This window comes from Struthio camelus, chromosome 11 (genome assembly GCF_040807025.1).
Source record: "Struthio camelus isolate bStrCam1 chromosome 11, bStrCam1.hap1, whole genome shotgun sequence".
Lineage (NCBI taxonomy): Eukaryota > Metazoa > Chordata > Aves > Struthioniformes > Struthionidae > Struthio > Struthio camelus.
In genome coordinates, this window is record NC_090952.1 from 17602912 (window position 1) to 17629671 (window position 26760).

Sequence of the window (26760 nt, forward strand, 5' to 3'; positions counted from 1 at the left end):
AAGGGATTTTTTTTTTTTTTTAAATTAAAAAGGGAACTTCTTTATATTACCACTGACCAAAGTCTAACTTCCATATCAGTGGAAAGTGATGAAACTCTGATACAGAAAGAACTAGTAGGCACACACAAACATAATACTGGGAGTTAACAAAGCTTTCATAGAGAAAAGCTATACCTCACAAATCTACAAAAGTTTTTGAACAGGCTACAATTTCATGGATGCAGATATAGGATACAGTGACAAGATCTCTCACCAAAGATTCTTAAAAACCTCAAACCATCAGAGGTAAGGAGGAAGCTACTACTGATTAACAGCTGGCAAAAAATTAGGAATCACCTCAAACCCTGTGCTGCTGAAAATATTTGGGAATCAGCTGAAAAAAGGGGTAATAAAGTTTGCTAATGATAAAAAGTTATGTTGGATAGTAAAAACTAAAATGAACTGCAGAGGATTACATAAAGACCCTGCAATAGTAAGTGAATGAGCAAGAAATGCTCAGTAACGACAGATAAACATATCCATGAATAAAGAAAATACATTACTTATGAGGAAAAGTAATCCAACTTCATCTATAGAATATTGGCCTTTGAAATAAAAATCCCACTTGAAAAAATCTTAAGGTTAATATGAATAGTTCTATGAATAAGTGAAGTCAACGCTCAGCAACAATTAAAAAATGCAAGTATTATCTTACTGGTTATTAGAAAAAGAACAACTTGCAAGTTAGAGAAGCTAAAGCAATACACTGATTCAAAAGTCTATCAGATGAATTTAAGGAGCAAAGAACCCCTTATGGAATATTAAACACATAAATGTATTAAAAACACATTCCCATTAAAGAATTCTCCAAACTGGAAACTGCAGGAAGCCAAGGAGGTATACTAGAAGAATTGCTCCTTATTTGTTCTCTCTAAACATGTATTACTGACAACTGGGATGATGCTGTTACCATTAGTCTGATCCAACAGATCATCAACAGATTACATCCACTGAAGTCATGGTGACACACAAGTAATTTTGCACTAATTTAATCAATCAACAAAGAGATATAAATCTTCATGATATGAACTGAGATTTATCTTAAACTACTTGTTTAGAATTCTAATAAGTACTGTTAAGATTATTTAATTGATGCTTACTGTTTACATGGCAGCTAGTGTTAGTATTTTTTTTTAGTATTTTATTTAATAAATTCATAATCCCATTTCTATTTCCATGCTCAGCTTCTTCTTTCATTATCAGTAACAGGGAAATCAAACTTCCAAAACATTCTAATTTTGACAGGAAAGCTGAACCTGTTGACTAATAATTGCTCTGTAAACTTGAAACTGGAATTAAACCCAAATGATGATGATTAACAGCACATTAAAAAAAATATCATAACATGCAATGGGAAAGACTGAGCTCACTTAGAGGCACATTACCCTCTCTCTGATGGTTACTTTCAATGTGCTAGAGCTGATGCTTTAAAAGCATCCACTTCTCAACAATAGGCAAAAGCAAGGGAAAGCTAAATAGTCCAGAGAAGTCACCCTACAGTCAGAGCAACGTCCATGGGTACTCAAATATATTACTACCAGAAAGGTACTCTCTCTTCTCCTCTCACTTTATACTTAATCTACACCTTTACTTGATTCAGTGCTAACCTCTTCTGACTTTTCTGTCTGACTTCTGTAAAGCTCCTGCTTATCTCTTCCATTTTCTTCTTTCTTCAAAATCTCTTTTCCTTGTCTTGTCCTTCCATTGAGCAGATCTCACTGATCCCCACCCAATACCTTAAGAAACAACATAAAAGTCACAGAAATATGGAATTTCAGTTTGTAGAAGTTTACTGGGCTGCTTTACAACCTTCCACTGCTCTCTTGCTTTCTTATTTATACTATAAACTCCTCAGTGCAGGTGCTGGGTATTACTCCATTTACACGGTATTCCATCCCTTGTTAACTGCTGTTGTCTCATTCCCAAAAGCACGTATGTTTCTTATTTCGAGTCCATAAAGAGTTAGAAATTGTGCAGCAATCTCACAGTGGAAGGCGATATACAAGTGCAAGACATAGTTAATCTCAAAGCATGAAGGTTACGATAATCAGCCCCCATTTTATCCTACTGCTCTCACTAGAGCAATCCTGCTTCAGCTCTTTCCATGTTTCTTTCTCTCTTCTTTCTACCATGTGTAGAAAAGCAGGTCATTCATGTCTTCCCATTCCCAGTCCAGAAAAGTGTTGAGGAAAGTCATTTTACCCTTTCAACTGCTGAGATTATATATCGTAAATGACCTAGTCTATTCTTGTGCAAAAACAGTATTTTAATATTTGCTACTTGTTATTAATCAATGGATTATCAGCAAATTTTTCCTGAAGCTAAGCTGCTACAACTCATGTTGCTGATGTGCAAATATTTGGTGGGCAGCGGGAGAAAGAGTACAATGAAGACTGAAGCAAAAGGAACCATGTAACCTCCTGAATAGAAAAACTGAAATTGCTACTAGCTGCATAAAGAATATAGAACTGTTCGAGGAATTTGGACAAGATTTGGAAGTGTTCCAAAAACAAGTACAATATTAAAATGAAGTACAATATAAACAGTTACAATCCTCAAAATTCCCCGTGTCCTGTTCAGAGCACTTCACCGAAATGACAGAAGGCTAGCATAGCCTCTGCCATTCACAGCTCCTCGCAGGAACTGACAGTGCTTGGATATTTCTGAATCAGCAAATCTCACATGAAGATTTTTTTTCCAGGGGTCAATTTTCCCATCGATGCAAGGAGGATTTACACATGCAAGTCCCATTAACATTAATAGGAGTTATCCACATAAATCCCCCTGCAATGATAAGAGAAAAGACCCCATAGTCTGCAAGGATCTCAGTTCTAATGATTACCTGTCAAATGGCCCTAAGCATCATCATCACCAGAAAAAGCAGACGTAGCAGCTTTATGGCTGAAAATACTTCCAAAGAAAGGGTAACTAATTGCAGTCGTACGGAAAAGGCAATACGACATCAGAAGGGGAAATGGCATAAAATTGACTGTTTGAATATTAAGAGTTAATCCAATTAGCCAAAGTTAAAAAGAAAGTACTCATTAAAAAAGGAATTCAAACATATCAAAGCACATCTTAGAAAAAAAAGAGGTGTGAATATTGTATGAGCTCCAAGGTGCTTGAAGGATAATACAGTTACTTGTTTAAAAATTCAATTAACCTTATCTTTCTTTAACTTGATTTATTAATAATCCTACAGATAAATTGCCAGTTTTTAAAAAGTCATGTTATCTTTTGAACACATCCTGTGTGACAAGCCTTAAAAACTACTTCAAATAAGCCTAACCCTCACTTTGTATGCTTAAATCATTTAATTCAAGAACAAAATGCAGTTCAATGCACAATTTCTGTAAAATATCAAGATCAACAGTCTTATCTATTGCTATTGCAAGTGAGCTATTGGGTACTCAAGTACCATAGGAAAAACATTATATATTTCCATTCACCATACGAACAAGATATGAAAACAGTTTTTAAGCAACCAATGTAGTATAAAGACATAGCCTACAACTTTTAGGTAATTCTGTCTTATCTAAAATCAAATTTGCAGCATTGCCAACCTTCCGCTTCAAATGGGCGCAAGGCACTAGGAAGCTACTTTACATACACTTGCTAAAATATACCAACGGACTGCCATGCAAGTAAACTTCAGTCTTATTACAGATGTCAATATTGTGAAAGTAGTCAACAGATAAACATTATCAGAAAACCTCGGCTAACAAATGAACTCCTTTTCTTGCATAATTGAAAGAAAACACAGAAAGGTAGGCACTTGCAAGCAAACCTTTAATTTTCAAACGATTTCTTTGTAAACACTGCAGATGACAAGTTCAGCTATGATCCCTATTACTGAAAGGCAAACATGAACAAGGTCCTCCACTCAGGTCTTTTACAGATCTGTAGATGTTAAATACAATTACCATATACTCATGCTTTCCAATACACAAAAATTACAGCTAAGCAAAGAGGCAGCCTGCTTATTACTACATATAAATAACTGCTTAATCACCAGCATCCAAAGATAACTGCAGCTTAACTTTGGAAACATTTCAGCCACATTTTTCTGAGAACTTTGAAATTACATACACAATGACGCCTATCTGATAAACACACAATGTAAACACTAACACACGGATTTCTGAAATGCAAGCTGGACATTGTATTAGGATGCAAGACAAAAAGTGAAGTTAACCGTGTCAGTTAGGCCGTAAAAAAATAAATAAGTTGACCTTCATGGCATGAAGCCATTTTAAAGGCAGGCACGTGCACTGGAAAACTACAAAAGCCCGGCTGCGTCAATTGCAGGCAGTGCTGTGTATTCATTATTTGATGGCATTTTCATTTGTTTCGTTCATTTATTTGCTTAAATACTGTATCTAAGTTCACGCTGAAGTTTAAACTCTGACTATCATCAAAATTCACTGATACAGACGATCTACTGGGTATATATTTTAAAATAAATCTTAAAGTAAAAGCTAAACATTTTTCATTATCGGAATATGCGATTTCAAGCATTGTTCAAAAGAGGTACAAGTCTATCATGGTCATATACAACAACTTTCTCGTTTTGCAATTCTTCATATAAACTAAGTTTATAAATACTTCAATAAATTTTATTGTATAAATATGCTTTATGATTTACCATTACAAAATGCATAATTTACAACTATCATACTAATTTCAAACCTCTTACCCAGGATCAGTACAAACCTTTGGAGTTCTAATCAGTTGAACATCTTCCTTCTCCTCCTCCCCACAAAACACAAAATTAATCATAAACTAAACTTCTCAGACATGAAACTTGCAAAAAATTAAATTACTAGCTTAGCAGGGGCCCAAACAAATATGGGGAAACTAACACCAAGTACGCTCCAGTTATAAACCTTAATTTTGTAGAGAAGACTAGCATTAATTTTAAATAGTGCTATTTTCCTGACAACAGTAAATGAAGTCATTAATAAAATATTTGTGATCATGCAACAGTTAGGTCTCATTAAGAAACATTCTGTACGTAAAATAGTCATGTGAGGAGTATCTAGTGGATGATATTTGCTTCTAAATTATGACATCAGTTTCAAAATCATACAAGAAACTTTTCATGATACAAATTAAATGTGGTATTATGTATTCTAAAAATCACCTCAGAACCGTCAATACTGCCTTTAAGTTCCATTCACAACCATTCAGCCACCTTGCAGGATAGCTAGCTTATGAAGCTCATGATGCTTATGAAGCTCACATTCAGCTGTCAAGTTATAACAGACCCTTCTTTTTTTGAAGAACTGTGATAACTTACACTAGAGAGTCATCTTCAAATTTGTAAGCATACTTGCATATTTTTTCTTTTGATTAGTTTCAACTTTGTGCCTGTTTGAAAGATGGAGGAGTCTTTCCAAAATGTAAAACAAAACCAAATTCTCTTAAAAAGAAATCATGAATCTTATTTTAACATTTTCATTTGAAATAATTTGGTTTTTTTTTTTTTTTTAAAACAAATTTTGTTTAGCTACTAACACCCTCGAACTGGTTGACTATGCTTTTATTTAGAACTCAGTGAAACTATTTGAAGAAGAAAGAGCATATTCAAGCTAAGGATAGTAAGGCAATCACAAATAATACAGCTTGCTATTTATTTATTTATTTATTTTTAAAAAACCCTCTTTTTCTTACCCTTCCTCCCCTACTTTTTAGTCTGGGTCAACCTCTTCTTCCACTAAGAAAACAGAGGTACTTCATCCTTCATTACGTTCTTGCTCAACAGCAGTACTCCCTCCACCACAGCTTTCCTCAGGTGAGGGTTCAGGTTTTGTTTCTGGTGAATTACTGAATCCAGAATCTTCTGGTGCAAGCTCATCTTCATCATATATAATATCTTCTGGATTTGGTGGTGGTGGGCAAAATTCCTCCGTAGGAAACATTTCTTGGAAAATGGTCTCAGCCTGTTCAAAAAAACCACCATAAAATAAACTTTACCTTGAGATGTAATACCTTGCAGCAATATTTTACCAATATTTAAGATTAAAGTCTGTTCTTTCAAATCAACAATGACCTAATACTTTGATAGTAGTGTTAACACATGGGAAATCCATTCCTCATTGAAGTCCTCAAAAAGGACTTTTAAGTTGTTAAAGCTGCTCTACTATGCAAGTCACAGTATACTTTTTTTTTTTTTCCCCCTAAACTGGCAGTCATTCTACATTCTGTATTGAAAATGAAGAAGCAAATTTTCTGCAAGCACAATGGTCTTTTCCACCGTAAAAAGATCTCTAGCTCCAGTCAAACATTAAGAGCTATATAAGAAAGGTCTGACCTCTTTCCAGAGAGAAGGGTTCATTTCAAGTGCTCAGGAAAGCAAGGAAATTGTTAACATGTGCAATCTATAACATCTCTCTAATGCTCTCCTTAAATTTAAAGGGTTACATGATGAACCTATGGACCTTCAATTTCTGTTTCTCTGAACATAACTACAGCTCAGTGCAGAACTACTCCAGTCCAATTGAGCATTACCGTTGAAAAATATGCATGTATATTTGTATTCTACACATTTACCTTTTCTTCAAAAATCACATCTAACATTTTATGGATTATGTGTTTGCATCTACAAGCACCCATTTGCTTTTCTGAAAAGAACAAACATATAATAATTTTTATTTAGATAAAAAGAGGGTTACTTTTAACATACAGCTCGAGGATTTTTTTTTTAAAAGGCATTTATTCTCTATGCCATCAAGACTTAGAAATTAAGCACACATAGAAAGCTATGACGTCAAGTTCTTGACCACCGCTGTGATGGACATTAAGAAGAAATTTGTTCTTGATAACATCAGGTTTGTTGCTGTTGCACTGTAAAGAATACAACTACAAATTCTGGGGAAGAAAAGAACGCAAATGATACAATCTTAGAATTCCTGCAAACCAAAAATTTTATAGAAATGAGAGACAGGAAGCCAAAAATCCTCTAAAGAACCCAGGAATACATGGAGCTCTGTTAATTATTGTTAAATTGTTTTATAGGTAATTTGCAGAAGAACAGCCTATCTACAGACTTTAATCTTTTTTTTTTTTTTTTTTTTTTTTTTTTAGAGAGAGAGAGGGAGGGAGAGAGGGAGGGAGAGAGGGAGGGAGAGAGGGAGGGAGAGAGGGAGGGAGAGAGGGAGGGAGAGAGGGAGGGAGAGAGGGAGGGAGAGAGGGAGGGAGAGAGGGAGGGAGAGAGGGAGGGAGAGAGGGAGGGAGAGAGGGAGGGAGAGAGGGAGGGAGAGAGGGAGGGAGAGAGGGAGGGAGAGAGGGAGGGAGAGAGGGAGGGAGAGAGGGAGGCATAGAAATTTATTTCCTGAATCAGCAAGCACTTCAAAGATTTTCATAAAGGTAAGGTTTTTTTTCCAAGTCCTTAAGCTTCTAAGGCAAATGGGGGCAACTGATATAGAACCTAGTCATGTTTGGAGTTTCTAAAAGGGATATGGCCTCTTTATTTTGTCTGTTTAGTAAACTATGCCTTAAAGAAGACCTGTGATTAGAGCTTCCACATAGGCAAGAACAAATTTAATCTCCGTGTCCATACTGTTACCAGATACTGCACTGAAAAGGCTGGCAGTAGGGTCAGTTAATGATAACTGCAAAGGCTGATTACATGATGTGGATTCCTGGACAAGAGGGAATTGTTTTCAGAATAATACATCATTGGGCACATACCAAACAGCTTTCTGTGATAAACTTCACTGCCCACCAGCGCTGGATTTGTATCACCAGAGCATGGATGTAGGACTCCATTTTTAACTGCTTAAATGACCCTGTCGAGTCTCAGTTCAATTTAATTTTTCATTCTGCTTCCTCAATTTCACTCTTCCATACCCGTTTAAAATCATTTGAAAACAGCTGTAGATTAGCATATGAAGAAACATGCCCAAAATTCTATTCTCTACTTCCAAAATATGTTTTTGTAATAAAAAACCACCCTGTCTGATATATTGGGGGGAAAGGGAGGGGTGCAAATATGTTGCATCCTACACAAACTTTCAAAGCTAAGTTTCTGATGGTAAGAAAACACTTTTTAGTTAATTTCAAGTCTGCATTTGTCCTCGAAACTCCAGAAAAATATATTTAAATTAATATGTTTAATAGAGTACTAATGAAGAAAAGTACCATATTTTGCATTAAAAATAAGACAAACTATAGCAGACAAACATTTCAAATACAGTTCTGAACAAATTATTCAGCCTCCAATTAGTCAATGAATATCCACTCCGAAAATGGTCAATAACTGAGGTCGAATATGGAAAGAATTTCTCAGCATACGATGTAGGACATCATGACATTGACTATAATTGAACAATTTAATAGTATATAGTGCTTTCAGGTCTACCAATTTTTTAAGTTAACCTTATCCAACCGAAGTCATGCAGAATAACCAAGAGTAATTTAACAGCCCCTTCATTATAACACTTCGATACTTACTATAAGTAATTAATTTAGTAAATAGTTTCTTCAATATTTTATTAAGTGTACCAGCTTTCAAATGTGTAAGTTTGAGTTAAGCATTAAGACACAAGCACGCAGAACACTTACTTACACAGATATTCTAGTTTAGTAACTACTAAACTGTGTTAGGCTGAATAAAACTACAATGTTTTGCACATTGTTTTACTCCATCCTGAGTATCTTGATGGCACGTATTCACGCTGTATGGGCTTTCATAGTAACTTTTATAGAGAACACTACCAAACTAACAGTAGTACGAAATACAATACAATTCTGTAACTCTGAAATCTTTCCAGATTATAAACAAGGAAAAGGACAAGTACTGGCATGACATTTGAGTACCTATCTTGTGAACATGAGGATGCCTTAGAAATCTGAAATACTTTAGGTAATACTTTATATTATTTTAGTGAAAGATGATTCATGTCAGGTTGTAGCAGTGGAAAAAAAATAGAAAAATGGGAGCCAGATTCTTTACTTGATCCATATATACAGGGTGTGAGAAAATCATAAACAGCACTTTACACTTCATTTAGCCTATCCTCAGGGTAAGTAAATGTAGATATCAAGATTAAAGCCAGTATTATACTAGAAATTTAACACTAATTAAAATAAAGCAAGAATTAAGTCACTTGTATACTGAGTCGTCGATGGATAATGGTCTACAAAAATTGTGGTACTGTCACTTCCAAATAACTTATCATAATACAGTCAAAGATCAGGACATACAGAAATTAGTAACGCTCACGGTACTGTACATTTAAATCATGAAAAGGACCCCTAAAACAGTAAACAGTTTGGGGAATTGAATCTAATTTTTATAATCAATTCTATCACTAGGAATAGAATAATGAACGCTCACTACAGTTTTGTTTTTGTTTTTAATGTTCTGAGCTATGACTTTGCAAGTATCTCATGTGGAGATTTCAACCCCATTGCTAGGAAGATGAGAGCAGTTTAAGGGCGGAGGGCGTACCAGCATACATGTACTTCTCCTTTCTCCACTTGTCTGGAAGGTACATGCATGCTAGCTGGGAAGGGTGTGTTCTGCTACTTGAGTCCTGCTTTATCTTCAGTCTGTTCTTCTCCCTGCCCCCACATTTTTAATTACAGACATGCTTCGGACTAAAATATTTTTCACTCTAATTAGTGTCTACTCATTTCAAAGTTTAAAATAGATTCAAAAAATGTAACTTTTACTCTTTCTGAAAGCCAGTCTGTCAGGCTCTTGATCCTTTCTTCTGAGATCTGTTCAGTTCACATCTACCTCACTGATGGTCAATAGATTCCACACGAAGATAAACTACAAGACCTAGAACATTTAAACACAGCTTGATCTACAATGTCATTACTTGCATTGATAAGAAAAGGGCTGTTAAGTGAAAACAAAGCTGAATGCTAGAAAAGATGGCTGATCATAGAATTAGAAATAGGACGATTTAAATAAGACACACGATGGCTAGTCACTGTGTGAACTATATTGATCATAACTCTAAATTTGTTTTTAAAAGTATTTAAACAACTTCTAACTTACAGTTTTAAATGGTAACAGTTAAAGAAAAAAGAAAAAGTAACTCATTTAAAGAAATTCGTTTACAATTTAAAAGTGCTACCATAGTCATTGCCTTGCATTATTTTTGTCCTTATAATCCTTTATCCTTCTGGGAGGCACATTATTACCTTGTAAAGCAAAATGAAGGGTATTATTAGCCCTTAATTATACTGTTCTGACCCTACAGATCAGGCTATGCCAGCCTTTCCATTTTAAAATCTTATTTTAAGGGGTTTATGACTTAGTCATAAAGTCCCGCCTGCAACTATTTAGAAGACGGAGCAGGGAAGGGGGAGCTTTAAAAATTACTAGAGCCTCTAATCCTGTAAAGGTCTAGAAGCGTGCTCGGAAAGCACTCTGACATCACAGGGACTGCTGCGGTAAGTATGCCCAAAAACATATCAAGGTTCCTTCCTTTATCAAGGTTGATCTTTGAATGGAACAGAAAAGGAAAAGCATCCCTGCAGTCGTCTTTCGTTGAAGAAGTCATAATCTTAGTATCTTCAAGATCTTGTCTGCTTCTGCTCAATACTAGCGTCAAGCATACAATGAGAAGTTTATGTGAAGTTCATTGTGAATTGCTGTGCATCTACCCTTAAAGATCCAGGGTTCCTCAACATTCTGCCTACTGCCAACAGAGGAGAAAGCTATTTCACCCTCTGTCCACCTATTAGTTTTGTCTAGAGAGGTTTTCACCCTTCACCTCCTATTTCAAAGCACTAGTCGCTTGTCTTAAACTGAACGTCAGTAGGTACGTTATGCCTGCTACTAGCAAGTCACAAATGGTTTTCAGTTCAGGATTCAAGTTACCAGAAACCAAATACATAGATACCCAAATACTGAAGACTAAAAATCAAAACTGCATGTGAGGTGGGGTCAAATATTTTCTTATGGTAGAGTGAGACACCCTTCAGTTTCTTCAGAGACATAATTACACCATGTATTTGTAATACAGTATTAGTATGGTAAAGAGAAGATAACCTGCGAGAGAGAGTTTAATGTACCAGATCAGGAACTCTGACATTGTTAATAATTGTTTCTGGCCATGTCTTGTGGGTATTAAACTTCAGTACTACTTTGACAATTCCTCTCCAGTTTAACTGTAGACAGGCTTTTGTGACCTTTCTTGATTTGCACCACTTTTCTACCACTTCACCTCCTCTTCAACCTTACAGGTGAAAGACTGCATATATTCTTCCTCTATTTCTGAATTATTTGACAGTTTTTCCTTTCCACAATATTATAGCAAATAACCTTCCTACTAAGATCATCATCTTCAGCTATTACTGCCTTCTAGATTCCCTCTTTGTCCTTTCAGATTAGCCGACTGCTACTTCTAATGTTATACTATACTATATACTGAAGTTTCTTGCATTCTCACTCCCATTGACATTCACTTTCCTTGTTATGTAAGAATTCTGCATGTCCAGCCATAAAGCATTAAAACATTAAATTACCTCGCATAAACCAGGATTACCTAAAAGCAAAAAAAAGACTATTGGATCTCCTTAGGCCTCTGAAATAAAAGTTCTACATCAACATAATTAAGTTGCCTAACCTGTTTGACAGCACAGTCATTTCCTAAAGCAGCGTCTGGTCCAGAACAGACATAAACATTAGAAGGTAAGCTGTCATATGAATTTCTGTCGATGCCTGAAGAATCTCTCATGTTGAAGTACACAGCCCAGAGGACTCTGGGTTTTTCCAGTTCCTCATTTTCAGTCTCTAAAAAGGAAAAAGTGTTTCCAATAATCAATGCTCATGTGTAATAGGAGAAATACGGAATTTAGCACATTAAAAGTCAATTTATTAGCATGAAATTACTGTAATAGAGTATAAATATGTATTTTTTTTAAAGGCCAACTAAGGCGTGCTAATAGCGCTTTTAATATGATTCTTTTTATAAGGTTTCTAGAAAGGATTTTTGTAATTAACCATTTAATGCTGTAAATCTTGCTCGCTTATTACAAATTTTAACTTCCTTATCTTAACCAAAAAAAGTCCTTGAATCCACGCTACTTTCACATTCTGTAAGTTAACAAAGAAGGGTTCTTTTTACATGGTTATGTACTAAGTAATGTCCCCATTTTCAAGTTGCAATTTTCTAGTACAACACATTTCCTGTCTTTTCACCATCAGCACCTGCCTTTTAATTTCAAGGCAAATAATGTGACGTTTTGTGTTGCTTTGCTCTGAAAAGAATAACAAAAATAGAGGAAGGGTAAATAACTGCATGTATCCCTACATTTAAAGCCCCGAAATCAAATTTCATATTCATTTCATTTAAGAATAAGTAGAAATGGTAAATTAATCCAATTGTCCATATCCATATTTAATTTTATTTTCTACTTTTTTCTGAGGTGCTGTTGATAAATACTTCTGTTTTCCATTACAACTGTAAATATGTAAATTCTATTTATTCTGTACACAGAATGCTAAGCAAGAACCAATATCACCAAGACAAGCACCAAGAAGCTGGGTCTAAATATAAGACACAATACTCATTATGCATACAAAATGACCATAAACTATGTCTTGTTTGTCCATCACCTGCACCTTCTTGCAGTTACTTTGTACTTTATACGCAATCCCTCTGCACATCATCAGGAAAACCTCTGAGAAGAGGAAGGTCACATTTTAACAGTGCAGAATGCAACAGAGGAATACACAACATAGGTTCTGAGCTTAATAGATACTATCTGTTTGGCAAATTTGCTGTCCCTTTTTGGTATTTTACTTCCTCTAAAATAAATGATGCCTGTAAAAGACCTTGCAAGGTTTACTTCTTTCCAAGGAAGAAACTTCTAGATAACAACGACTTTCAGAATAGTATTTTAAAATAGTTGAATTAGGGGGAAAAAAAAAAAGATAAATCTATGCTATTCCTTCAGTATCTTCTTATAACTGTCAAATACTTAAAAAAAAAAAAAAGGTGCTAACCATATTAAACAATTTGAAATATAAATTAAATTCATCAGCCTGTGAAAGTCTGAGCCTTACTACAGGGCAAGATGCTCTTTAATATATTTAAAAGTTCACATTGCTCATAAAAGTTACTTCTTCCTCATTTAGGCAGGAAAATGAATGGAGTCCTCTTCTCCAGGTGACTTTGCCTCTTTGACCTGCCATGGCCCAGTGCTCACTTTATCTGGTGATTCATTTTCAATAACTCCAACAGTATTTGTTCTGACATTTTAATTAAAATACGACCACTACCTCATCCTGATGATAAAAAGGCCTATGTGTCAGTGAAAACTAGCTTTTCAGTGCCTCAGTGCACCTGAGGACCCCTCTGATCACAGAGTTTCTACAGAAGAATTTCAGTCAGGTTCTAAACAATATATCATTTCAAAACTGGATCACTTTAAACATTAAGATTAATGCTAGCCCCCCATGACTAGAAGACACTAAACCACAGGCTAATCTTTTCTTCACCATTTGTACAAACACACAGTAGTATCTTCAAAATGTAAGATATATACCCAATATTAAAACTTGGAAATCAGTGAGCTTTAAATTAACAAATACCAAAATGAGAAGTGATTGTAACTATTCAACCTATTCAATAACTTTTTTAATATTTATAAACCCTTCTTATGTCCTAAATATTTGTTTTCTAAAGGGTACAAACCTAAGTAAAACAGCTGAGTCTTTGGGATATCAAAATAAAGTATGCCATTCCGGATGTGGGTAGGGTAGACAATGTACATTACTTAATATTTAACTTCCCATTCAAACCACTTTGTTGTCTAACAAAGACAATAATAAAGTATTTTCTTGTTTATTAAAAGGTTAGGAAAGATACAGAAATAGCAAAGAACACAGACAGACAAAATTGTGAGAAGCTGAAGTCAACCTTTCATGAAATTTTGTTGTCAGTTGTAGAACCCTTAGAGAAAATATAGTGCATATGAAAGATATTTAATATTAGAAAACTGTACCTGAATTCATGAAGTAAAGAGTGATGCAGAGCAGCGAATATTATAAGCAAACAGAATATTGTAAAATACATCCACATCAAACTTCTGTATACAATCATAAACACTTTCACAGGCAACTAAACATTGGTTTCTCATAGAAGAACTACAATTTACTATATTTAAATATGAGCATTCTATATTTAAAAAGGCTTTACCGGAGTTAGAATATATAGCAACAGCTTCTATGAGCACACTACCTTAGAAACGAACTCATTATATAGATGTCTACTAAAAAACATGATTAAATTCAACATCTTGGGATTATATTTCAAAGATTTGTGTTGACTAACTCAAATTAGCTCAGAGACAATTTCTTTCTTAGTAAAAATTGCTTTGTCAACAGCTACTTTCCTCTTGGACTATGAAATTGTTCATCTGAAGGTCAAAGCTCATGAAAGCAGCTGGCAAGGTTTCCTTGAACACAGGGCCAAAAAATTCATTACTGGAGATCAGAATGGCTAGGAATCTCTCTGCCTTCCCAGTAACACTCTAGTGCATAGCTCCTTTACACTTCAACTTCTGGAAAACAAAATCCACAGACCTTCAACTAAAAACAGTAAACAAGAAAGCACTCGAAGAGAAAGACTGAAAGGATGAGCACAAGAGTTGGAATAGAAGAAGGCAAAAGAAAACTAAGAAGCTTATCGCCCTGAGCACATTTGGCAGCTGGAAGGGAAAAGCAGATCACTAGCTTTTTGAGTTTTAAGATCTTTCGTCAGAGACACATACAAGTGACAGAAATGACGAGAAACAGGATAGTGCAAAAAAGATAACAGGTGCACATATTTTTGTTTTCACTGATGCATCTTTGAAAGAAAGAGATGCTGAGAAGCAAATACAGTTCCATGAAAAAAAATTCAAAATCAAAAAGACACTCATACCCATGGCCCTGGTATACTGAGGTTAAACCATAGCTGAAGAACACTGGGAACATTAGATCATGAAATAGAGAAAACTGACACCATCGGATCATTATCTCCCTCTCAAAATACCTTCCTTTACTTTGAAACACTGATATCAAAGTAGCAGTTCCCAAAACATGTTGATTCTGATGATGGATTCTATATGTCCAGTAGCAGCTAGTTTAGTTAAAAGGCTAAATTATTATTTTTTTTTTAAATCAAGACAACCTCTTAGTATTTAATTTATTTATTTTTACCTTTTTCTGTTTCAGTATTTAGACTGAACAACTTCTGTACAACAGGTTCTAAATCTTCTCTAGCAGTTTCAGTTGATGGACAGGTTAAGTGAACTAAATCTGTTAAAAGAGAACAGAAATTAATTACAATCACCAGTATGGAGATACATAAATATCATTTACAATTTCTGAAAGATACAGCAGGCTTTTAGAAATCATTGTTCTTCATATAAATCACTTCCTTCAATCCAGAAGTACTGTTATTACGGAAATTCTGTGTGTGTGTGTGTGTGTGTGTGTGTGTGTGTGTGTCCATCCATCCCTACATATCTAAATACATGCATATCTCTCTCTATAGATAGGTATATACACTTCCACACAAATGTATATATACATTTATAGATACAGAAATTTTCTTAATATCTCATCACTAAAAGTTTGCACAGATCTCAGAAGGCACTGAAGCTGCAGGCTGAAGCACTTAAAAACAGGCACTAGGTATCAGCTCATGTTCATGCTAAGTGCAATTGCAAAATAAGAATTTGCTACAGAATTACTTTTAAAAACATTGAACCCCTAATGGTATCCTCCAGCATGCAACATGAAGTCTCCTCTTCTAAGAGAAGCCATTCATTCATTTTCTGAGTTGTTCAGTGGTCAAAACATGAATCTCACAATCCTCTCTCCCCTCCATATAAATTGGTAAAATTGAACTATAGTTTAACATCAATAGCGCAGATGGAGAAAATTATTCTAGGAATAGGTGTCTTCAGATAGCAGAGAACAGACCATGTTAAAAAAGCAGCAGCAGAAAACTAGATGAACGCCTCATTTTTTTAAACTAATAATCACTAGAAATAGCAAGAATATTCTTGATCATTGCCTCGATAGTCAAATAGTGCAATAACATACTAAAACCACAGATATCATCGCTTCAACTCTTTGACTCTTTGGTCATGCCCTCACTACCCACAGTTTAAGTCTGGGTGGACAGGAGTAAGTAGGAAGGCATCTTTCTCCACTGAAGGAAAAAGTCTAAGCAAGACTCATTTATTTTATTGTGTTAAAGAGTAAATGGGAGATGAAATAAACAGAGGCATGTTTCAACTTACAGCTTAAGTAGATTCATTTATTTCCCTTCTTACGGAATGGGAGAAACAATAGTTTCGTATTAGGATAAGGGTGAAATTAGGTTATGTGAGCTAGTAAGTACTTATGATGTTTGGAAAACTGATTTCAAAAACTTGATTTTAAGAAGCGCTCCGTACACATCAGAAACAAACTGCAGACTACAGCAAACTCATACTGAAAAACATGACACTGAAAGATTTTGGACAATAAGAACAGATGTTATGAAACTGTATAACTAATCAATATCCACCTTAGAGCACAGGCAAACCAATGTTACTATACCCATTTTTGTATTTGTGACAATTCACAATTTTGCTCGAACAACACAGGTTTAACGTTTAGATTTCTTGTTCACATACTTGTCTTTCACATACTGTGAAAATAAAGCGACAGCATGTTCCATGAGGAAGCTTTCTAGCAACTTTATTTTTTCTGTTTTGCCAGCTAATGAAGTTGCTGACTTAGAAAAGATAATTTCTTGATATAGCTCTTGATCCATTCTGTCCCACGGGTCTCTCTTCAGACAGAAAGGCGGCTACTCTGCTGCATTATCCCAGCTGACTTTAAATCTATTCAGATATTAAAAAGTCTCATTTTAAAGCTTTTTATAAATCTGCATCAATGGACTCACTTGCTTCTGAATAGTTGTGTGGAAACTCATTAGCAGTGAAAGAAGTATTTGTCACAGCATCATGAAGATCTTTAACATATCTTTATGCAAGTTTTCAACTGAATTTTTTCTTTGCTATTATACAACTTTGATCAATTTAACAGCAATGTATAGCTACTATCATAATAGTTAGTTGCTTCAGAGTTGAAAGAAAAATATCATATGAATTAAAAGTCTTGCTATATTTGAGTCATTATTTCACCTACCAATACCTCATACCTATCTCGAATGACTTCCTGGCCCCAGTTATGTCACACAAAGTTTGACATAACTCCAGAAGGATCAGAATTCTAACCTTTTTTTTTTTTTTAAAGGAAGAAAAAAAGATTGCACACACCAAAGGCTATCTTCAAACATTAATACTCCCTTTTAGATTTGACTAAGAACAAATTTGCTCTCTAAAAATTCTAAAAAAGTAAACAGAGGTGGTAATAACAAAAGTCTTCCTGCAACCTTAATTAAATGATTACTACTTCAAACACTGTAATACTACCTGTTTTTTCCTAAAAAAAGGAAAAAAAAACAGAAAATCAAAAAAGCCCACGGATATAAATCACTAAAGTTCACATCATTTACTTTCTATAAAATCATTTTTATTATCTTTAAGGTTATGGCTATGAGTCGCAGTCATCAGTATATATTTTGATTATATTTGATTTACTCAGGTATAACTGCATTAGTTACAGTGGTTGCCAACATTTGTCTTCAAGTAATTCTTCTAGCAGGAAGAACGATGAGTTTAGTTCATGATTTCATCATTACAGTCTCAATTTTTAGGGCAAGTGAAGGAGTTTGGTTCCACTCAACTGGCAATACAGATTATGTGCCTGTCATTTATGCAGTGTGATCAAAGAGTAGATGTATTTGTATACTTATCTTAAATAATTGTTTGAGGGAGAAATAAGTCAGGTTAAAACCCATTTACAGATAATGATGTAAAAGTAAAAAAAGAGGTTTATGAAATCTGCCCTACAACTAGAACTTAGCTATACCTAAAATACAACTATTATTATTTCAGTACTTTGGTCAAGGCCTATCATTCATAAAACTAAACAGTAAAGTAACAAAATTTGCAATTTAAAAACACGAAGACAGTTTTATCAAGGAAGGTAGCAAATTCCCTTCTGAAATTAACAGATCATATGAAAAATAGTATAGCATAAAAAATTAATGAATGAGGAAATACTAACAATGTATTTCATTCACTTGCACTTATTAAATAAACAGATTTCTCAAATTTTTTTTATTATTTAATATAAGCATAGGAAATAGAACTTTGAATGACTTGATCATGCAATTCACTATTCTTTCACGTGAGAAGACCTGAGCTCAAGCCTAGGTAACAATAAAATAAATTGGTTATTATTACGATTACTTATTTTCTTTTAATTTAAATGTTATCTGACCTAACAGTTTTTACTCTATTCATTTCCCACAGAGTGTCCCAAACTGTGACACTATCTATTTAAATCTATTTAACAGATTTTAGAAGATGTATTTGAAAAGAAACATATTTACACGATATGCAATATTTTTTGGCTCATCTATTTCAGTTTGCATAAAACATGAACAGGTCAGTTATAAAGCTCTGTAGACAGAAAACTCTTAATGGAAATACTGGGATGCCCCTTCTAAAAAGGTGATCTCTTAGATATTCTTAGAATTAAACGTTCTAAAGCAGACGCAGTCAATAACATTCTTAAGGAACATGTTTGTTCCTCAAACGAATCATCGTGAAGTAGCCATTCCCTCTAAATCTCATAACTAGACATAACTCTACCTCACCCCAAACCTTTCAGCAGTCACCAACAATTTAGTAGCAAGACACTTTAATTAATACTTCAACAACAGCTGTCTATTTTCAAAAAAAAAAAAACAAAAAAAACCAAGCTCTACAGACAAGCCATCAATAAGATTCATGCAGTTTAACATTTCATCTACTGATGGAAAGATTAATTATCCTATCAATGAAAATGAATCTAAAGAGAATTACATTAATTGCACATTATATGCTGATGAAGAAAAAAGCTGCAACCAACAAGAACACATGCTCCAAATTATTCTGCATATACTTGAATCTTGTATGGAAAACCTATTGTTCTGAAAATGAAAACAAAAATTTGTAGCGTTTTTTGGAAGGCCACAGAGTCAAGTGGCATAAAGATCCTATTAAATTCTAAAGGTAAAACTGTTATACTTGCATCTATATAACTAAGACTTCACCTTTTGCCTTTGGTTTTTTTTTTAATGATTTGAGATTTTTTAAATGGTTCTTTTTGTCCCTTTAATCAAAGGGGTAAGAAAATTCTTGGCAGAAGATTTTGCAAGAGAAATAATTTCTAGAAAAAAAAGGCCGGGGGGGGGGGGAGGGAGAGGAGATGGTCAGTATTTTGTCTTGAAGACTGCATGTTCCTAGCCCACTAGAGTGGGAAAATAACAGTATCTAGAGCTCTCAACAAATCTTATCTGTCATTCTAATAATTCTTTGGTTATCTTAATAATCTTGCAGAATAAACAACATGTGAAATTCTAATTTTTTAAATGTAAAAATATTCAGCATCCAAAAAGCAGCTAAAGCAACATAAAGCTCTTTGTTGGTGCTATTTTAAAATTACTATCCTGGGACAAAATTCTGTTTTCTTTACTAGTAAGACTGTAACTATCAAGTTCTTCAGCCATATAAAAAGTGTAAAAAGAATATTAGATCTTTGATATGTGATCCATTTGGAAACGAAGAACAACCTATCTTACTGCTATGAGAATCACAATAAGATTTTAAATAAATAATTCTTGCATGTAAATTAAAAAAAAACTTATTCAAATGCAAGAACCTTGCAGTATGATTCACAAACCAAATGAAAGATCCCATAATTGCTATAGATTTAAGACAGTGGTCTATTTCTTTCATTTTCTGATAACAGCAAGCCAATATAGACTGTTTTCTCAGGCAGTAATGAGATAATCATGCAACAGAGCAATGACAGAGACCTACTTTAAGTTTTTGTTTCAGAGTTGATATAATCAAAGGAAAAAACACAGTTAAGAACACATAAGATAACCTGTACTTACAAGTGTCCTTCATGCATGTCATGGTTGAGGAACACAACTCAATCATGCAAACTGCCGGTTGCCCTAGAGCCACTGGAGGTACCATCAAAATGGAAACCTATTAAGCAGGAAGAGAAAAGAAAATTCTGAATATCAAACTAATTTAAAAAGTAAATTCATCTATACTGTATTATCTTACACTGAAATACTGTAAACTGCATCTCTATTAATAAACTATTAACAGTTCAAGTAAAATTGGCTTGGTATTCAGGGCGCTAAACTTCAAAAAAAAAAAAACAAAACAATATTAAAACACCATAGGTAACTATCAGATCAATAACCATAAAATATCTGGAACAGATAACAGATTTATGCTATCTAGGTACACGTACACATGAACATACACATTGATTTGTAAAGTTACCTAAAGACAATCTTGTTACAAAAATCAGAGTTTTAAGATTTCTATATTTTTGCAAGAATAAAAAATTATTTGAGCCTTACAAACAATTACCAAGAATGTCATACCTAAATATGCATAACACCACAAACATATCTGTATTTGCTCAGCAGTCTGCAAAAGTTTATCAACCCCATAAATATGTATTTACACAACAGACAAAGCAAGCTCCAAAGAAGCAGCTATTGTAAACTCCGCTACATGCGATCCATGACAGATTTGTTTCTTATATGAAATGCAGAAAAAACTCACAAACTAGTCTATGTCAAAACAAAGTAATGTGAAGGAACGGACAACGAACAGAATTCTGAGTAGAGACAAAAATAACTGCTGATACAGTCTTAGTTTCTGGTTTATTTGTAATAGAATCTATGGGATCAATCCCGCAGAGTTTGTGGATACAAAAAAATTCTACTAAATGAGGAAGGCCACCTTTGTTCCCGAAAGCAGCAGCAGTAGCATCAAAACGTTCAGAAAATACCACATTGTAGCCCTTTCCAAAACGATGATTCTCAGCTTTTTATCTGAGAATTGCTTTTCACCACAAGTCACAGAGAGTTTAGGAACTGCAGTTGGCAAGGGATTGCAAAATGGCTTTTGAACATTGGGTGCAGCACGGTTAGGTGAGAACGACTGGAGTACTTTTATGTGGGACTGCTAGCAGCAAGGCACAGGAAGAAGAGACTTCTCCGTCACCTATTTTCTCATTTTGTAGGACCCAATTGAAAATATAAGAGAACACAGGACACAACAAATTAAACAGAAGAAACACTTTTTACACAGAACTTAATTTTAAAAGATATTTAAGACTGATAAAGCAGAAACATTTAAAGAAGGAATGCATAGGAATAGAATTTGGAGCTGCAAAAATGAACGCTAAAAAGAGTTTTGAACAAAGCTTACACAACAGAATTGATTAACAGTTAACAGTCAGATTATTAATGGCAACAATGTTAAAAAGCAAGTAAAATAGCAGCTTAGCAATTGTGTCAATTAGTATAGTCAATCAGCAAACAAGGAAACCCAAGTCACTGAACTAGAAGAGATATAGTTTTATAGGCACTAATGAAATAGACAACTGTCAGTAGAGCAAGCTGACCAAAATGCTGGAATCAAGCAGGAATCAAAGCATGAATTAATTGCAACAGCTAAATATTAATACATACAATTCAGAAGAAGTAAGTGATACAAACAGAGGCAAGCGATGCAAAATCGATATATACCTGCTGCTCTGAATCTGTTTTTAGGATGGTCTGATCTGTGATGAGTACTGCTCTGGAGATCTGTCTGCAATTAAAGAAAACAAATATGGCATTTCACAAAAACAGAAAAAAATAGCAACTTGGATTCAGTGTTTTGACAACAAAAATTTAAACATAGTAATGTGGGGGTGTTAAATATATAAACTTTATTAATATGACTATGTACATATTGCATTGAGCATATACTGTGATTGGGATCATTTGTCTTTTGCTGAATTAGGTCCAGCTACGGAATATTAATGTAGTATTTTCAATGACCAAGATAGATGACCAATAAATGAGTCAGTGCCATTGTGTAAAACACCTTGACTATCCTTCTGATTTAAAAGAGTGTTTATTTTATGAAGAGCAGTAGTTCCATGCTATAAGACTTTTTATGTTCCAAAGAGCATAGGACACTTTGGATTAAGGGAAAACTAACTAGGGTGGAGTTCATGAATTCAAGTGTCGAATCCTCTGTTGACTATATCTGCACTGCATTTACTACTACAGTTTTGTCTTTATCTCATCTGCAATATGTTGAGGACAAAGGCAGCATACGTTCAGGGACTACTGAAATGCTTTTGATCAGAAGCCAGAATATAAAACAAAAAAAAAAACAAAAAAACCACAAGCAACGACTGTTAATACTTTTCCAAATCTGAACAAACTTATAGAGAGAACAGGCACCTCCATCTTCCAAGGACCTTTCAACACATGTGAAATCCCTGATACTGGGTATTTTCAAAAGAAAAAAGGGAATATAAATTAAAGGAACATTAAAGAAAAACCCTAAACATAGGAGGTACAGTATGCTCTAAAGTATATACACTAATGAAAAGCTATGCACAGAACTAAGTGGGTTGTATTACAAAGATAAAGCAGAAGGCAATAATCTCTTAACTTACAGTATACTGCATACACTAGTATTTTAAGAGATTTACTATGCTTATTATTTTACTACGTACCTGTAACACACATTTTTACATGTGCTCCCTGACAGGTAACTATCTTCCACAACAAAATAGCTGGCACTTATTCTTTGTCCAAAGTGATCTAGGATAGCTTTGCATCTGTTAAAGAAATAGTCAAACCAAAGTAAGAAGGAATTCATCCATAACAGTATTCATAATTTGGTTAAGTTTTTGAAATCAAGTGGTAGAGAAAAATCATTTAAATCTGTCAAATAAGTTAGCCATAAATATTTAACATGCAAACCCTAAAATAACTCAACTGAAATTCATACAGAAATCTTAGACACATATATTCTACATGGCGCATACAATTCTTTGTGCTGAATCAGTCGTAATGATGTTAGCATATTAAAGGAGTCATTTTATTATTAAAGCCAAACATAGGCTCATAATACCGGCATTTTACTGTACACGAAAATAGAATGTTTCCTGCCTTGTGATACATGGAAAACTACACGATGAAAGGTTTTGCAGCTGTTACGCTACCACGCTGATATTTTTCTCCTATCAGCAACCTTTGTGAAAGAAAATTTTATTTCAGCAATAATACTTGACAAATTAAAAGGCAATTTTATTTTAGAGATGTAAAGGAATATCCCTGAGAAATGTTTGCATCAGACTGTTGCAAGAGAATTTTTCTAAACTTCTAGGATTCTCACATTCATGATTAAATACAAAATTTATCTCTAAAGTTGCACACAAAATGAATAGCTAGGTCACGCTGCTTTAAGAGCAACATAAATGTTCTTGATAGATACCGTCTGTCCTCGAATGCATTCAGATTCTAAGGAAAACATAGATTAGTCTGCCTCAGGCAACATTTGGAAAAGTAACAAAACTCTTTTTGAATGCAAGGAGGTCAAAACAACGCGGCAATAATTACATGCTGTGACACTACTACAAAAGACTTTCAAGAGCCTACTGTAACTGACCCTGCTCTAGGTTGTAACCTGCGTATATAACCGCAGTTTACAATATTAGGGTTTCACTGAAGAAAGCAGAAACCCGAGTCTATGCAGTGGCTATTCCTACACCTCTAAAGGATATATTTATGACAGAATATTTCTAAGGATTTCACTAGTGCTGGATTAGTTCTTTGTTGGCTCAGCAACCACTTCCTCATCCCTCCTTGCCAGCTATTTCTTCTAGAAAACCCTCTGATAACGATAGTGTGTCACAATACTTGAGGTCACAGTAATCTTTCATCCTGGTTACTATGAAAGAGTTACATAACAGGCTAGCTCTTTATCTAAATCTTATTAATGGGATAGAAATGCAAACCACAGGAAGGTATGAAACAAAAACCTTAGCCTGTGTGGAATAGGATTCAAATTTCAGATTTTATTGAGGGAAAAAAAATCTGTATGAGAGAAAAAACTCGATACTTTAATATGATCCATACAAAAAAAAAATCAGATATAAATGAAAAAAGTTGCATATATATATTAAAAAACTGTAATGCTGACTCCTATATGCTTTGATTTGTATTCTATTTAATTCCATATATCTTCTCAAACTGAAAAACTGCATACACTTTCTAAAAAAGCCCTACAGTTCAAAAGGGAACCTATCTTAAAAGATTGCTTTTACTACTGTCAGTGCAAAAAAAATATGTAGACTACAATTTTTTTTCTTTACGGCTTATTTCCACAGCATAAGAATCTTTAAGGTTTAATATTGACTTCCAAAAAATATTTTAAGGTTTTCTATAATATCAGGACATTTATTGTAAAAATAAATAAGACTTAAAAAAAAGTAAAGCAAATCAACTTTATTTACCTTTCACCTGATGCATATTTCAGTTGCTTCGCTAGACAGGATTCAAAACAGTAAACTCCCTCTCACACATTTACACGCACACATACGCACACGTACACAGCAGGAAACCAAAGGAGGCCTGGCACCGAGCCCCCTTTACAACTTCAAATACATTTAATCACAGCGCAACTTTACTCTTGTGCAGTAAATAGCTGGCAGGCAAATTATTCCTCAAGAGTAATCAACACTTCTGTAACTTCAAGTTATTAAGCAGCTTCTGTGAACAGAACAACCTACTGGACTAGACAGGATGAAAATCAAACCTAAATAAATGCAATCCACTGCCACTTGCTTTTGCAGGTTTAGAATTTCACCCTACTTTCTACGGTCTGAAATGACAAGTGAAAAAGGGTAAATGCAATGCTTATTTAGAAATGTAAAAATGTATTTAACCACCACTAACTTGGTATAATAGTAACTTCTAATGCTCATTTCAGCGCAAAGCGTACTACGCATACAACTATATTCCAATTCAACAGATAACTTGCAAAACAGTCCAAAAGTCTAATGGCAGAAACGGTGTCACTTGATATGTGCAGCACTCTTCACACAGACTGTAAACAGCCTTCTCTTCAGCATGCGTTTCACCTGCTACTTTAACAAGTTTTCATTCTTAGCATTAGCCTAACTGATTTCATTCTCAAGCGCTCATTTAAATACTGCAAATAAACAAGGAAGTCACGCTGGTACAGTTCATATCTAATTATAACCTTTCTTATTGTTTATGAAACAGTTTCCCCTGCCACCCCCTCAAACGTTCTGGAGGGGGAAAGGTTGATTAAATGTCATGTTGCATCACTTAAAGCCAGCAAAAGCAACTACATGCTTTTTATTTTCCTGCTAAGTGTTGTTTCCTCTCCTTTGTTCAGGAATAGCTATCAGGTCATATGTTTGATAAGATTTTAAACAGAACAAGAGACTGTGCTTTTAAGATCAGTCTCCACTTTACTTCAAAGGATGATGCAGAGAAAATTTCTTTCAAGTACTGTTTCCAAATATGGAAAACACTTATGCACTGACATTATCAGGTCTCTGTCATCTGATATGTGTTGGGACGATGAATCATACAGAACCCTCCATTGACCTTCTTTCAATGTGTCTAGATAAAAGGATGAAAATTAGAATCCATCTCCTTGCAGTGCCACGAGTTATAAATGTACTTTATAGGGCTCATTATCCAAACTAATGGACTAAGGGCGACATCCTTGAAATGGACTTACCAGCACTGACAAAGCCAGTATGCAATATTTCAAGAAAGATATGTAAATTACTATGTGTTTGCTATATCTTTTTATTACAGATATATAAATTTACATTTATCACGTCTTTTCCATTTTTGAGACAGAATTATGTGATCAGAAACATATTTAAACTGTGATCAACATAAAATGTCCATTCTTTTCAATGTAAGCCATGTAAATTAAAACACGTTAAATTTTATCTGATAAAATGAAATAAGTGACTACTTATTTACTACTAAAAAGTAGAAAATAATCCTAAGTACATTCAATTTTCTTTTTCCTCAAGCTAAGCAACATGATGTATTTTTTATTTTCCTAACAGATCATCAGAGCTATACTAAGTGTGCAGGATGTTCTGCATATGTATTAAAACACTAGACCTAATCTGATGCAGCAAGTAAAAAAATTACATTTTTTAATTGGATCACTAAAAACCTTACAAGAAGAATGTCTAAAAGTTTCCATGTTTTCATACTGTCTTCCCGGAAACTCATATCTATAAAAAGGGCCACAGCAGCATGATAAACATAGCAATAGAATTTGTCCCAGATACACAGTTCTCTGAATATATAGTTATGGATAGTAAAAAACATGAAAAAGCAGTTCAGCTAGACGATGATACTGGTTCTTACTTTTTTGTGCTAGAGAGACTATTAATCGTGTCTAGAAAAAACTTGAAAATTAATTTTAGTAATTTTTAGGAGACTTCAAATTAAAGTCTAAATGAACAAAATTAGAAAAGAAGATCACGGCACTTATCTACAAACAAATTTTCCTTATATCTACTGAGGAGAGTTTTAAATATATAGTTCGCTAACCACAAGAAGATCTTGATGCAAGTCTGGAAGCTTACGCAACATGTTTATAGAACAGTAATGAACACTGCACAATTTGACTAAGTTTCTACTGTTCAGAGATTGAAATATTTGTAATCAACAAAGTAAGCTGTCCCTGAAACTACAGGTGGTCTGTGACAGAGAGACATGACTT

General features: G+C 34.3%; 1 protein-coding gene across 4 annotated transcripts in view; it reads right to left on the reverse strand.

Moving 5' to 3' along the window:
* Nucleotides 1-3811: 3811 nt before the first annotated feature.
* CHM (CHM Rab escort protein) overlaps nt 3812-26760 on the reverse strand; it is a 78741-nt gene continuing 55792 nt past the window's right edge. For all 4 annotated transcript variants that reach the window (XM_068956763.1, XM_068956762.1, XM_068956765.1 and 1 more), the window contains 6 exons: nt 22706-22810; nt 21720-21783; nt 20058-20154; nt 15209-15307; nt 11628-11794; nt 3812-5981 (listed from right to left, as the gene is read on the reverse strand). In XM_068956763.1, the coding sequence (XP_068812864.1) occupies nt 5775-5981; nt 11628-11794; nt 15209-15307; nt 20058-20154; nt 21720-21783; nt 22706-22810 (739 nt within the window). In that variant the 3' untranslated portion in view covers nt 3812-5774. The remainder of the gene's footprint in view (nt 5982-11627; nt 11795-15208; nt 15308-20057; nt 20155-21719; nt 21784-22705; nt 22811-26760) is intronic.